Source organism: Berghia stephanieae, chromosome 2, assembly GCF_034508935.2.
Source record: "Berghia stephanieae isolate SIO BIC M18660-M18661 chromosome 2, UCSD_Bste_1.3, whole genome shotgun sequence".
Lineage (NCBI taxonomy): Eukaryota > Metazoa > Mollusca > Gastropoda > Nudibranchia > Aeolidiidae > Berghia > Berghia stephanieae.
This window is the reverse complement of record NC_088361.1, coordinates 51,598,957-51,611,459: the sequence shown is the minus strand read 5'-3', so window position 1 is coordinate 51,611,459 and position 12,503 is coordinate 51,598,957. Positions and strand designations below refer to the sequence as shown.

At 34.1% G+C, this 12,503-nt stretch overlaps 2 protein-coding genes across 3 annotated transcripts in view; one reads left to right on the top strand and one right to left on the bottom strand.

Moving 5' to 3' along the window:
- LOC144965133 (cell division cycle protein 23 homolog) overlaps positions 1 to 12,503 on the bottom strand; it is a 232,997-nt gene that overhangs the window by 150,778 nt on the left and 69,716 nt on the right. The gene's annotated exons all lie outside the window — the stretch shown is intronic.
- The window catches only part of LOC144965128 (uncharacterized protein KIAA0825 homolog), a 35,128-nt gene continuing 30,750 nt past the window's right edge, over positions 8,126 to 12,503 (top strand). Inside the window, exons 1-4 of one of the 2 annotated variants that reach the window (XM_078900089.1) lie at positions 8,126 to 8,352; positions 8,988 to 9,162; positions 11,034 to 11,205; positions 11,748 to 11,912. In XM_078900089.1, the coding sequence (XP_078756215.1) occupies positions 9,008 to 9,162; positions 11,034 to 11,205; positions 11,748 to 11,912 (492 nt within the window). In that variant the 5' untranslated portion in view covers positions 8,126 to 8,352; positions 8,988 to 9,007. The remainder of the gene's footprint in view (positions 8,353 to 8,987; positions 9,163 to 11,033; positions 11,206 to 11,747; positions 11,913 to 12,503) is intronic. The other variant, XM_078900090.1, reaches the window with a different exon arrangement.

Sequence of the window (12,503 nt, the reverse complement as noted above, 5' to 3'; positions counted from 1 at the left end):
TGTCAGACAAGGCCAAAAAAAAAAAAATAAATAAATAAAAAATAAAAAATAAAAATCACTCGGGGTGTGGTTTGTGTAATTATTAAGGAGTTAAGATCAAGTAAACGCTAAACACAGAATACTTAAAGGATAGTTTTCAAGACATGGCAAAATTTTTTTAAAAATTAAAATAGTTATGGATCCTATGAAAGGTGTATGTTGGCATAACTTTCAGTATTGAATTAACAATTTAGACTTAAGAATATTTTGAGAAAAGGAGCATCGCTCATTCCTCTTTCAGATTACAAGAAAACCACACGTTAAGGTTCGAAGAGTTACACAAAACCGAGTTAGATTTCCATTCCATCGTCGTGGTAATCGACTATTTTGTGGTCAACTATAATATCGTATTAGGGTAGAGAAGTCGTGACGTTACACCTTCTACTCTTACAGTTCCAAACTCATTGGAAATGTGTACGAAACCAGTCCTTCGGAGGACTAATAAGGAATAAGTTAAAAATTGAATAATGAGGTGGCAAACTATTTTAGTTTCAGGATGTATAGGCAGATTCTTAGGACTAAGAGACGTAAAGGAGCGAAGAAGATCAACACACACGCACACACACACATACACACACACTTATATATATATATATATATATATATATATATATATATATATATATATAAGGTCACTCACGTATTTTTTTTGCCGATACAATTGTTTCTATGTCCTCCACTTCGTCAGTCAATATATATATATATATCCGTACTACGGATTATTGTCGATTGACGAAATGGAGCACATAAAAACAATTGTATCGGCAAAAAATACGTGAGTGACCTATTTATTTTTATATGCTCTAACCAACATTATCGAGCACTCTCGTACCTACAATGACCCACCTACACTCATATATATATATATATATATATATATATATATATATATATATATATATATATATATATATATATATATATATAAACATTTGAAATGTCTATAAATAGCTCCTTTTATCCTAAAGTTGAGCACTATTATTTCATGGTTTTTGTTGTTATAATTTATATATATATATATATATATATATATATATATATAGAGAGAGAGAGAGAGAGAGAGAGAGAGAGAGAGAGAGAGAGAGAGAGAGAGAGAGAGACTAGTAATAATAGAAAAGATGCCAGTCCTCCGAGGAGTGGTTTTAAACTTTCAATAAGATTGGAACCTGTTTATTGAAATCACACTTTTGTTCCATATTTGGGCCATTTCTTGTAATAATAAAAATGATTTAAAAACCGTCGCCGACTATTTTCTAAACATCTACTTGTGTACATTTTTACATCGTCTGTCCATTTCGTCTGTTAAAAAATAATTTACTATTCTTCTTCCTAATGAATACCTTGTCTGAATTGTTCAAGGTGTGTCTTGGAGAATGTGATCAAATCAAATTCAAGACAGATTCTTGATTTATCGTTTTTCACAGCACTTCGTTGATTTTCAACGGTCATTAAAATTCTTTTCAGCCAAGGAAGGTTTGTTTCCTGACCTGCCACATGGCTTGGCTATTTTTCATTTTCTTGAGCAACGCAGAAGATCAGATGCTACATTGGTGTCGAAGGGGCTGATTTCTAATGATGCTCACGTCTTCTTTAAGCTGGAAAAAGTAACGTCGATTTTACTTTGTTTTTTGTTTGTTTTTTTTTTAATTCCTAGTAAAGAGCATTTAATGGTAAGATGTGTAAAAAAAATAATAATCATATTATAAGGGGATAATGCACAAATTTCACTTGATAAAAAGTTATTTTGCAAGGGTGGATGTTTGTATAACTAATGAAAAGTATTTCATTTATTCCTATTTGATTATTTATCTACATAATTATGTAATTGTCTTTTCACCCGTGCTTATTAAATAATCGATCAATATTCACATTATTTAGTATGTTCATCATATTATAAGTGTATTTATTTCTGATCACGGAAACTATTAATTATGGGCTTCGTTTAACATTTTTGAAATGTAAATTATTCTGCGTTGGTTTGAGAGTATTTCCATTACAAGACTGAATCCTTAACTATCTGAGCGATCAGACTTGAAAATAAGCACAGGTTGTTCCTTTCTAATCTTTTTCTTTCACGAAATCAGCATCAATTGCAGCAATTTGAAGAATTCCTAGTATGGTTAACAACAAAGAAGTCAAAAGCCCGAGTGACTTCCACAATTATTCCACAGATGAGCCATTTGTGATTTGATTTCAATTTTTTAATCTACTTTACAATGTCATCTGAGAGATTTCTGACCGGATGTAAATCGCCCTCTTAGCTGGGTTGCCATTTTGAAACGAATATACGCATATTTGCGGCCCATTATGTTTGAATTGCATTGGTTGCCAGTGAAAGAGAGGGTTGAATAGAAGATCGCTCTTATCTGCTTTAAATGTCTTTTATTGGTTTGGCACCTATGTATCTTAATGATCATAAATGTCTATTCTCCATCTATAATGCTGCGGTCTTCATCTGACCACACTAAAGTTGAAGTAAACAACAAATCAAATTATTTATTTTATGGTGAGAGATCGTTTTCAACACTTAGTCCACAAATATGGAACGATCTTCCCAGGGCGATTCGTGAGGCATCAAATAAGTGTCGATGTTTTTAAAACAAAGCTTAAACATTACTTTTTTACAAAAACATATTTGAAGTCTCTAACAATGTTTCACATTTATAATAATATGATGTAGATATAGATTTTTATTTTTTTTGTGGGAGGGGGGGGGAGGGGGTTGTTATTTTTTTTTTTTTTTGTTTGTTTGTTTGTTTGTTTTTTCGTTTGGGGGGGGGGGGGGGGTCTTCTTTTGAATAATAACTGAATGTGTGCCTGTTTGTGTGTGTGTGTGTGTGTGTGTCTGTGTGTATGTACGTGTGTGTTTGTGTGTGTGTGCGTGTGTTAGTGATATTTTTTATTTTCATTCTTGTTACTGTGAAGCGCGTAGAGCATGACCCAGTCATGGTTGTGAGCTACATAAGTGCTGTACATTATTATTATTATTATTATTATTATTATTATTATTATTATTATTATTATTATTATTATCATCATTATTATTATTATTATTATTATTATTATTATCATTATTATTATTATTATTATTATTATTATTAGTATACAAACTCGGTACCTTTTTGGTACGAATCGGAACCACAGCGCTGAGTTACGCGACAGGTAAGAGTTCCAGTGTATAAAGCAAAGGTAAATGTTTCACCAAAATAATATTGGAACCTTATGACCTGCTTGATGAATAAATGGAGAATTGCAAAATGCATTGTGCGTAATGAAACCGTGAAAATGCAATTTTTGATTTTGCATTTAATACCTATATTCATGTTTATTTCTACTTAAACAGCGAATGTCCAGCTAGATATATTCATTTTGAAAAAAAGTATAATATGAAAAAAAAATATTAATGCGAGGAGAAACTTGTCGACTTGAAAGCTTGATGTAGATACGTTAAATTAGAATGAGAAAATGTATCTTTATTTCTCCTCGTATCAACTTCAAACAAGTCTTTATGGCAGTGAAAGATTATTTCCTAAGCATAAAGAGCAAATATTCACACTGAAGTGAGAAACTCACATCCCATTTGCACGGCTTGTTAATACGTTCTCGGCTGCGAAACGACTCCTCCTAACGAGATAAGAAGCTGTTGGAGATAATTTGAGACTTCACGTCATATTTTTAGTAGCGGGTCCACGGAATGTGAAATTATATTATTATTATATTATAGATAACTTACTCTTTCTTTTAAAAAGTGATAAGATAATTGGTAAAAGACGGGAAAGTTACACCACTTAGTAGACGTGATTTAATTTCGTTAAGTTTTTTTTCAAGCGTTCACTGTCTCCTGTTTAATGGGTCGCCCATCTGTCTTTCATGTAGATTAATTTGTATACTTTGCTTTTCAGTGGATGCATCAATAGATGAATTCATTTTGTAATGAGCGATATCAAACTTAGAAAATGTCAAAATTACAACTTTTCATTTAAAATAAAAATTTGAAAACCACTTAAAAATCAATAACAAATTACGAAGAGTAATATTATCAGACCACGGTTTCTGCTGCCTAGTTCTTAACCACTTAAATTCCGTACTCTGGAAAGACACCTATTTAAACATTTAGCCAGAAAACTCGTCCTTCAATTATCGGTCGATTTATATGACCCTCATCTTGGCAGAAGCTCTCCGACCTGCGAGGTCCCAGGTTTGAAACTTTTATCAAGGTAAGGGTCATTTAAATCGATAGATATTTGAAGGATGAGTTTTTTGGCCACATTTTTTAATGCGTATCTTTCCAGAGTATTTCGGTTAACTGGTTAATAATTTGTTTAGAAAATTTAGAAGAATGTAAACACGGGGAAGATAAGACAGTGGGGCATTTGTTGTTAATAAATGGAATAATAATCATGAATCAGAATAAATCTCAAACTGCATAATCTAATGTAAAATATTCAATTGTCGAGTAGAGAAAACATAACATAACTTTATCTTCGTACTCTATAATTCAAAACAAGGGGTGGAAGTTTATGATATGATAATTGTTTATACTTTAATAAGTTCTAACTATTTTATCAAAATATCAAAATCAACAACTTAACTGACAGGGCAACACCTGGAGTAAGTGATGGTTTTATCCTTACGAAATCTAGTATTGAGGGTGGCACAAACATCTGCATGGATCACCCCAAGGGTTGCTATAAAATTACATCATAACAATTTGCCTGATAGTCCAAAATGATACAGCCATATTTTTCCAATTTGTTTAGGAATAAATGCTTGAATTATAATAAAGGAGAATTACAATCCTCCCCGCGTCTTAGAAGCAAACTGCAATGAAAAGCACCTGATTCATTTAACATGCCGCGCGGAGTTCAGGTGGGAAAATGCTCATTTTGATAGCATTACGCGATTCTGGGAAATTACGTTATTCAAATCAGTCCTATCGTGGTTAAAGTGATATAATTTATTTACGTCCCTCAAATTCCTATGTGCAACCAACATGGGGGAAAAAAATAGTCTTTTATATAGAGCAATATCCACTAATGTGCTCAAAGCGCTTGACATGGAGTCCCAAAGCCAACAGATACACGTCAACATGTAAGACAAGACATCACGCTTTTACAATCTTTTTTTTTTTTCGATGGAGTCAACACTGTTGCTAGTCAGGTATTCGTTTAAAACGTGAGTGCGGTGAGAGACTGTGAGTAAAGAGCCTTTTCCATGAACTCAACGTAACGCCACCCAGAACGGGACTCGGATCAGGGACCTACATTACAATATCTAAGACCACAAAGAAGCATAAATGAAGGTGAGATTTGAGTTTTTTTCTAATATTTTATTCTTGGGAGGGGGGGGGGGGGGGGGTCTCGATAGTTCAGTTATTAGAGTATTTCGCTTTGCACGCAAAGGGACAGAAATCGATCCCGGGTGAAGTCGAGATTTTTTTCTGATTCACATTGCCCTGTCCATCTAGCAGTGATTGGGTAAGATAAAGATCAGAACAAGTGGTTATGAAAGGTGCCAGGCAAAACAAGAAAGAAAAATACACTTTTTTTTTTTTTTAATATCCCAAAAGATCAGGCTTCCTTTTGTGATAAGTGATTGGGTAGCTGGGTTTGGCGGAAAGTACTTTGCCTCCAACAAGTTAGCATTAATCACAAAGTAATTGAACATTATGTTTTTGTTGTTTGTTTTTTTTTTTTTTTTGTTTTTTTTTTGTTTGTTTGTTTTGTTTTGTTTTTGTTGTTTGTTTTTGTTTTTGTTTTTGTTTTTTTTTTTTTTTTTGGGGGGGGGGGTGATAGTATAATCGATGACAAACTATATGGAATATTCACGTCGTTTGAGTTACAACCAAATCAAATAAAAGAATGTTGATATTTTGGATGAATTCCAAGTTGACAAAATCCCGTAAAAGATCTGTTTTGATGAGCATTATTGTATTTTGTATTGCTGCACAGGCAGAAAATGCTATGAAATGTGGCTGGATGGGTGACGGTGATCGTTAAATTCTAGTCATGCCAGTGTGTCTTTGGCATATCGCAAATATTACCTCACTTGAGTCAGGTGTGAATGGGTACTTGGCTATAGGCAATGACGGATACATGATTGAGTATAAAAAGGATGTCTAACAGGCTTCTGGTGCTAAATAAAAAAGAAATATAATACTTGAGCATTTATAAAGGGCAATATCCACTAAACGTGCTCAAAGCATGGGTACCTAGTACCTAACCAACAGCAACACTTAAACATATAAGACGATACATGACGCCTGTTAGGCGATGATATATTATTTTTTTTCTACGGAGACAACGTTGTTAACGACCAGATGAGAGAATATGAGTATAGAACCTTTTCCAAGGACTCAACTATGCGCCAAGCGAGGCTCGAACGCAGGACCTTCCGATCCGAAAGCGAGTGTCGTACCACTAGACCATATGGCCGCATATAGTTCCATATAACATGCTGAATGAATATTAAACATTGTGCAGCGTATTAAGAATGGTAGACCCAATGAAATGCGTAATAGAAATGTTTATGTAATTTATTTTCTTTCTTTTTAGATAATTGTTATTCGCCTTTTAACGCAACAAATCCGGGACAAAACGACAGCTCCGCTAATTGAATGTTTGGGATCTGACAGCAGTTACGTTGCAATAGATTAGCACCCTGTCCAAAGGGTAGTAAACGATTGTTATTGTCCGTTTAACGCGACATAATCGGGGTGACCTACAGTTCCTATTAGTATTAGTGACTTGATGATCTGAATGACTTGACTTGGAGAACCCGACAGAATTATTTTGTTACATGGATGGGATAAGGTAGAAGTGTTGATGAGGTATTAAATGGAAATAAAAGCTAGTTTTGCTAAATCAATTAAGGTTAAACTGTTTATTAATGTTTCAATAATTCGCAGGGAAAGCGGCCTGCCTGTTGCGATTGTCTCGTCAATCACCTGAGCGAGGGAGGAATGCCTTTGTAATAGTCGATGATAGATAACATTGACAGGCCAAGGATGGTGAAATATTATGACAAGCTGCTCACGAGAGAATCGGTTACGTTATTATTTTCTATATAATACTTTTTTTTCCTGTTTATTTTATCCTTCCTTCCTTCCTTCCCTTCCTTCCTTCTTCTTCTTCTTCTTCTTCTTCTTCTTCTTCTTCTTCTTCTTCTTCTTCTTCTTCTTCTTCTTCTTCTTCTTCTTCTTCTTCTTCCTCTTCTTCTTCTTCTTCTTCTTCTTCTTCTTCTTCTTCTTCTTCTTCTTCTTCTTCTTCTTCTTCTTCTTCTTCTTCTTCTTCTTCTTCTTCTTCTTCTTCTTCTTCTTCTTCTTCTTCCTTCTTCTTCTTCTTCTTCTTCTTCTTCATCTTCTTCTTCTCTCTTCTTCCTCCTCCTCCTCCTCCTCCTCCTCCTCCTCCTCCTCCTCCTCCTCCTCCTCCTCCTCCTCCTCCTCCACTTCCTCCTCCTCCTCCCTTCTCTTTTAAAAATAATGTTAAGGTAATGACTTGTGTCTTATTCATTTGGCTGTTGCGTTATATACGACCAGAATCTGAAGGAAAAGTTGGGTAGTTACTATCTGAAAAGGTGTGTGTGCTCAGTGTTTGTTTGAACAGAAAGAAAATTACAGGAAATAATCATACCAAATATTTCAATCTCCCTTGATTATGGATCGAGCTCAGATCTCCCTGAGTACCTACCAGTGCCAACTTCGTAATTTTTCACAGGAAGATGAGAGTAAAGGTAATTAGACGTCTATATATTTTTCAGCTTTTATTATTTAGAATAATCATTATCATAAGCAGACCTGCCTCTTTGAACATTTTAAAATTCGTAATATTTAAGAGATAAAAATTGTAGCTGCCATAGTTAACTGTATAATAATCAACAATTTACCCTCACACGGATTAAATGTCACTTCGAAATCCTTTTAGTCTGGCATCAAATTTAATTTTCAATAAGTTTAATTGATTTAGATATGCTCGTGAATTTCTTAAATTGGAGTCAAAATTTCGTAATTTTACGAATTTTTCGTAATAATAGGCAGGTTTGCAGTTTCATATGATAATGAGCGCTTATCCGACTAAGGGAAGTAACTACATAAAAAATATATTATCCAAAATGGCCGCCTAGATTTAATGTAAACAAATGACTCGCTCTGTTGAACATTTTGTCAGTTCATATTTTTGAGTTTTGTTTTGGAGACAGTGTACCGCTATAGTTTTCTGGATAGTATGATAATGCTGCAGTGCACTACATATGTGCACGTTTGTTTTAAAGACCTGACATTGCAGCACTAATGGAAAAAGTTTGCTGAGTTCGAAGGTGCCAACAATATCCAATAACATAATAGACGGTCTAAATAATGCTGTACTTTTTTTTTTATGACTTTAATCTCATTTAATTATTACAATTCAATCATTAGACTGTTGTTTACAGCCAGTACACATGCTATGTAAATTAGTCGATAGTAGTCGATATTTATCCAAGCCCATTAAAATCAATTTTTGAAAGTAATAGCGATCGTCCTTAATTTATAGATACCTTGACTTGAGTAAGTAAAATTCCACCCCTAATGGAACCTGTTCAATTCACTTAGCATACTCAAGTCATAATAAATACATGATAAAAAGCTAAAATAGCAACACTGTTCAAAGGATTAAATGTTCTAATAGAGATACCGGCAGATCAATACCAAATAAAGTGAAGTAAGTAAAAAAAAAATACAAATACAACGCTTTGATTATTGTCAGACATGTCTGGCAATAAAATTGGCAGACATGTCGACATTCATGTGGGTGTCATGGCCAAATGATGAAAATGTTGACAATATTCTAATTTTATCCAACTTAATTTGGACTTGTTCCTAACCATCATCAAAAATTGTCTGGGGAGAGCCAAAGTTAGTTACAAAATCACTTTTCACATCAAATTAATGTATACATTGTTCCAATATTTAGGCAGCAACAAGACAGCTCTGATGTCTGAGCCACAAGTGAAATCAAGGATGGAGAGTTCTTCAAGTATTTTACCACCAATATCAGCTCTGTTTCAAGGAGGTGTCCAAGCGAGTTCTGTGGCTCTTCAGAGCTTGATATCAGATATTGACTTGCAGTTAGATGTCAACACGAGAGAGTAAGTTTTAATACATATAAAATTAGATTTTCAGATTATGTAACTGCCAATTGCTTATTCTATTTCAGATTGTTAATAAAAAAGATTCCGGTTCAATTTATCTCTGATTAATCCTTTAACAACTAACCTAAATCTCTTTCTATCTATTTAGAAAAGTGAGTGGAGGAGGCACTTTGTTGATAATAACAAAAAATTGAAGTAAGTAGCAAAGTGCCAGAAGACAATAAAGAATAAAAAATTCCACGGCAATGTGGACTCGAACCCACAACCTTACTGGTACGACAACTCTGCCTGGCCATGAGAGGGTAGCTCTACCATCAAAGCCATCCACCAATCAAAAAAGTGGTATCAAGCATCATGTCTATCTTGAACTGCTCTCATGACTATTTGAGGTCATGAGTTCAACACACAAACACCACAAAGTTTGTTAGTCAGCATTTAAGCTTAATAGCCATAATATTCTCAACACAACCATGTAGCATACAGACCTTTGAGACATGAGTAGTTCGATATTGAGGGTGAATATTATTCAGAAAAGTGAGTGGAGCTGGCACTTATGTTGATAATAACAAGAAATGAAGCGATTAGAAATGTGCCAGAAGATAACAGAGAATGAAAAATTCCATGGCGATGGGGGCTCGGACCCACAACCTTACTTGTTCGACAACTCTGCCTGGCTGTGAGAGCTTTACAATCGAAACCATCCACTACTCCAAAAAAAGTGGTATCAATCATTGTGTCTATCTTGAACCACTCTCACGACTTCTTGAGGTCATGGGTTCAACACACAAACACTGCAAAATTTGTTTACCAGTATTTAAGCTTAATAGCCATAATATCCTCAACACAAACATGTAATATAGAGACAATTGAGACATTGAGTAAGCTCCGATATTGGGAGTGAATATTAATTGAGAAAAATGTTATGTTACATGTTTGTGTAGGAGAATTGAAAAAAACACAGCTATTGTATAATTTCAATGTGATTTTGATATAATATTGTGATGATTTGTTAATGTTTTGCATGGATTTCATGACATTTCTGACTTTGTTGAGCGTATTTCTGATGTCGTCTTCAGCACTTCCTTCATCCTTTAATACAATGCTTTCGAGTCTGTCCTGCATAATTACTTAAGCAATCATCTATTTCTCACACATGTTTTTGTGTGTCTCACATCAGAGCAGGTTATTTGCTATATCCAAATATTTTATAAAACTGAAGGGAGTCCAGCTAATTTCTCATTTCGCACTTTCAAAGAATTGTGCATTACCCAATAGGCATCACACAGTCTTGTCTGATGCTCTTCTTTACTTTGAAGTTAAGGTTGCTTTCATCCACAGTATGGTTGAAGTTATTATATGATCTTTGGATAAGTGAATAGGTCAGGAAAGAATCTGGCCTGCACACGGGATCAATACTGTTTTCTTTGCTTGTGAGGCAAGAGATTTACTTTATTTTTAAATACAGAAAACCATTGAGTAATTTTATGCTCTATTAATAAAGATGGTGAACAAATCCCTCGCTTCAGTGACTGGGCACTCCACTTTCTGCACCATTCTGACTCTCTTAGATCATCTAGCACTTTTCAAGAAACATTGATATTGGACTATTTCTTTTTTAAGAAATATTAAACCATGCCATCAAAAGCAGGGGGAAAAAAGGAATTTAAAAACAAATAAAAAATAAAAATATGAACATTTCTTCATGAGTGCATTAACTCTCATGAATATCTAAAAACTAAATAACTTTAATTAGCTCATTGTGGTTTGCTAGAATAAATACAGTATTGATTCTTTGATCAATTATCAAATCAAACTGATTATATCTGTTCTTATTCCAATTCAATTTAACAATGTTTTTGTATCCCCAGACTCGATACTTGCCTTCAGTCTATTTTGACAGCATGTAATCGTCTGCCTGGATCTCGAACATTCTCAACTCCTAAGGATGCTTTAGGCTACATGTGCAGCAGTCACACCTTGGAGAAGGATACATGTTATGACCCTGAAGCAGAGGAAGCTGTAGCCATCATCAAAGCTTTGGTTAATAATTATATCTATATTTTTAAAAATATTCTATTCCCATTTCATGAAGACAGATAGATACTTATTTACCGGACCCTTGTCCGATAAATGTTTGAGATTGCCCTCTTATTAGAGCAATGTCACGGGTTGATAGTTCCTCTCCATACTGCATTTCCTTTTGTCATATCAAAAGAGAACGAATTGCCCATTTAATGGAACAGATCAATGGTGAAGAAATTTTTGAAGTAGAATATGTGGTAAAAACTAGTTGATGTGTGTGTCACGGCCACATGGTTTATGGACATAATGATCCTTATTTGTAATTATATTGGGATTGGCTCAAGTATTAGTTTTAAAAGGAGACTAAATGATTCTTGTAGTTATCAGAAATGGTAAAAAATCATTCAAAATATTTAATTACATTTTAAACCTATATTCAAGCTTTAATTCAACATTGAAAGTGCTTAAGTTAAACATGGGAACCAATGAAATTTCTACATTTACCATTTATAAGTTCAATTTTATCTATTTTTTCATTTGGTTGTTCTGGTATGTTTCAGTGTGATTCATTGGAGAAGAATCCAGGTAGTGAGGAGTCTATCTTGCAAGAAATTCTAGGTCTTGCATCTGAAGAAGGACTGATTCTGCCTCTCCGATGTTCCTCTCTGGCAGCTATCTCACATTCATCAAGCTCTCTGAATATGCAGCTGGACACGATGGATCAGGTAAATTCCACTGAATCATTTATCTCTCAAAAGAGCTCAGAAAATTGTTTAAAGATATTTGGCAAGAGTATTTGATTAAATTCATTACATCCCACTGATTATTTCCCCCTCCTTACTGTGGGTTTTAATACTTTTATATTTTAAAAATTATGCATAATATAACTATTACAGGTAGGATTTGTATCTTTGTAACTCTATTTAACCTGGTTTCTCAAACAAGAAGTAAACAGTAACACGTATTGTTTGCTGCCTTTCAGATCTGTAGGACAATGGTCTGCTGCAAAGTACTTTTCATCAAGCCTGATTTTGACCTGGTGATATAGCCATGGCGAGGATTTGAGGAAAGAGGGAGGGGGCAGAAAAAAATTCCATTGTAATGAATATCAGATTGTGTGTTTAAGAGACTGTCAATTGAGCAACCAAACTCTTGATTACGGCCTTCATACCCATTTTTGAAAAACAAAAACAAAAATAATAATGATAAAACAAAGAAATATGCGAAAGACCTAAACACAATTTTTTATTTCATGTTCCAATTCCCCGCTATTTACTAATTTTATTTTGTAACTGATACTTGGAGCTAAGAAATTC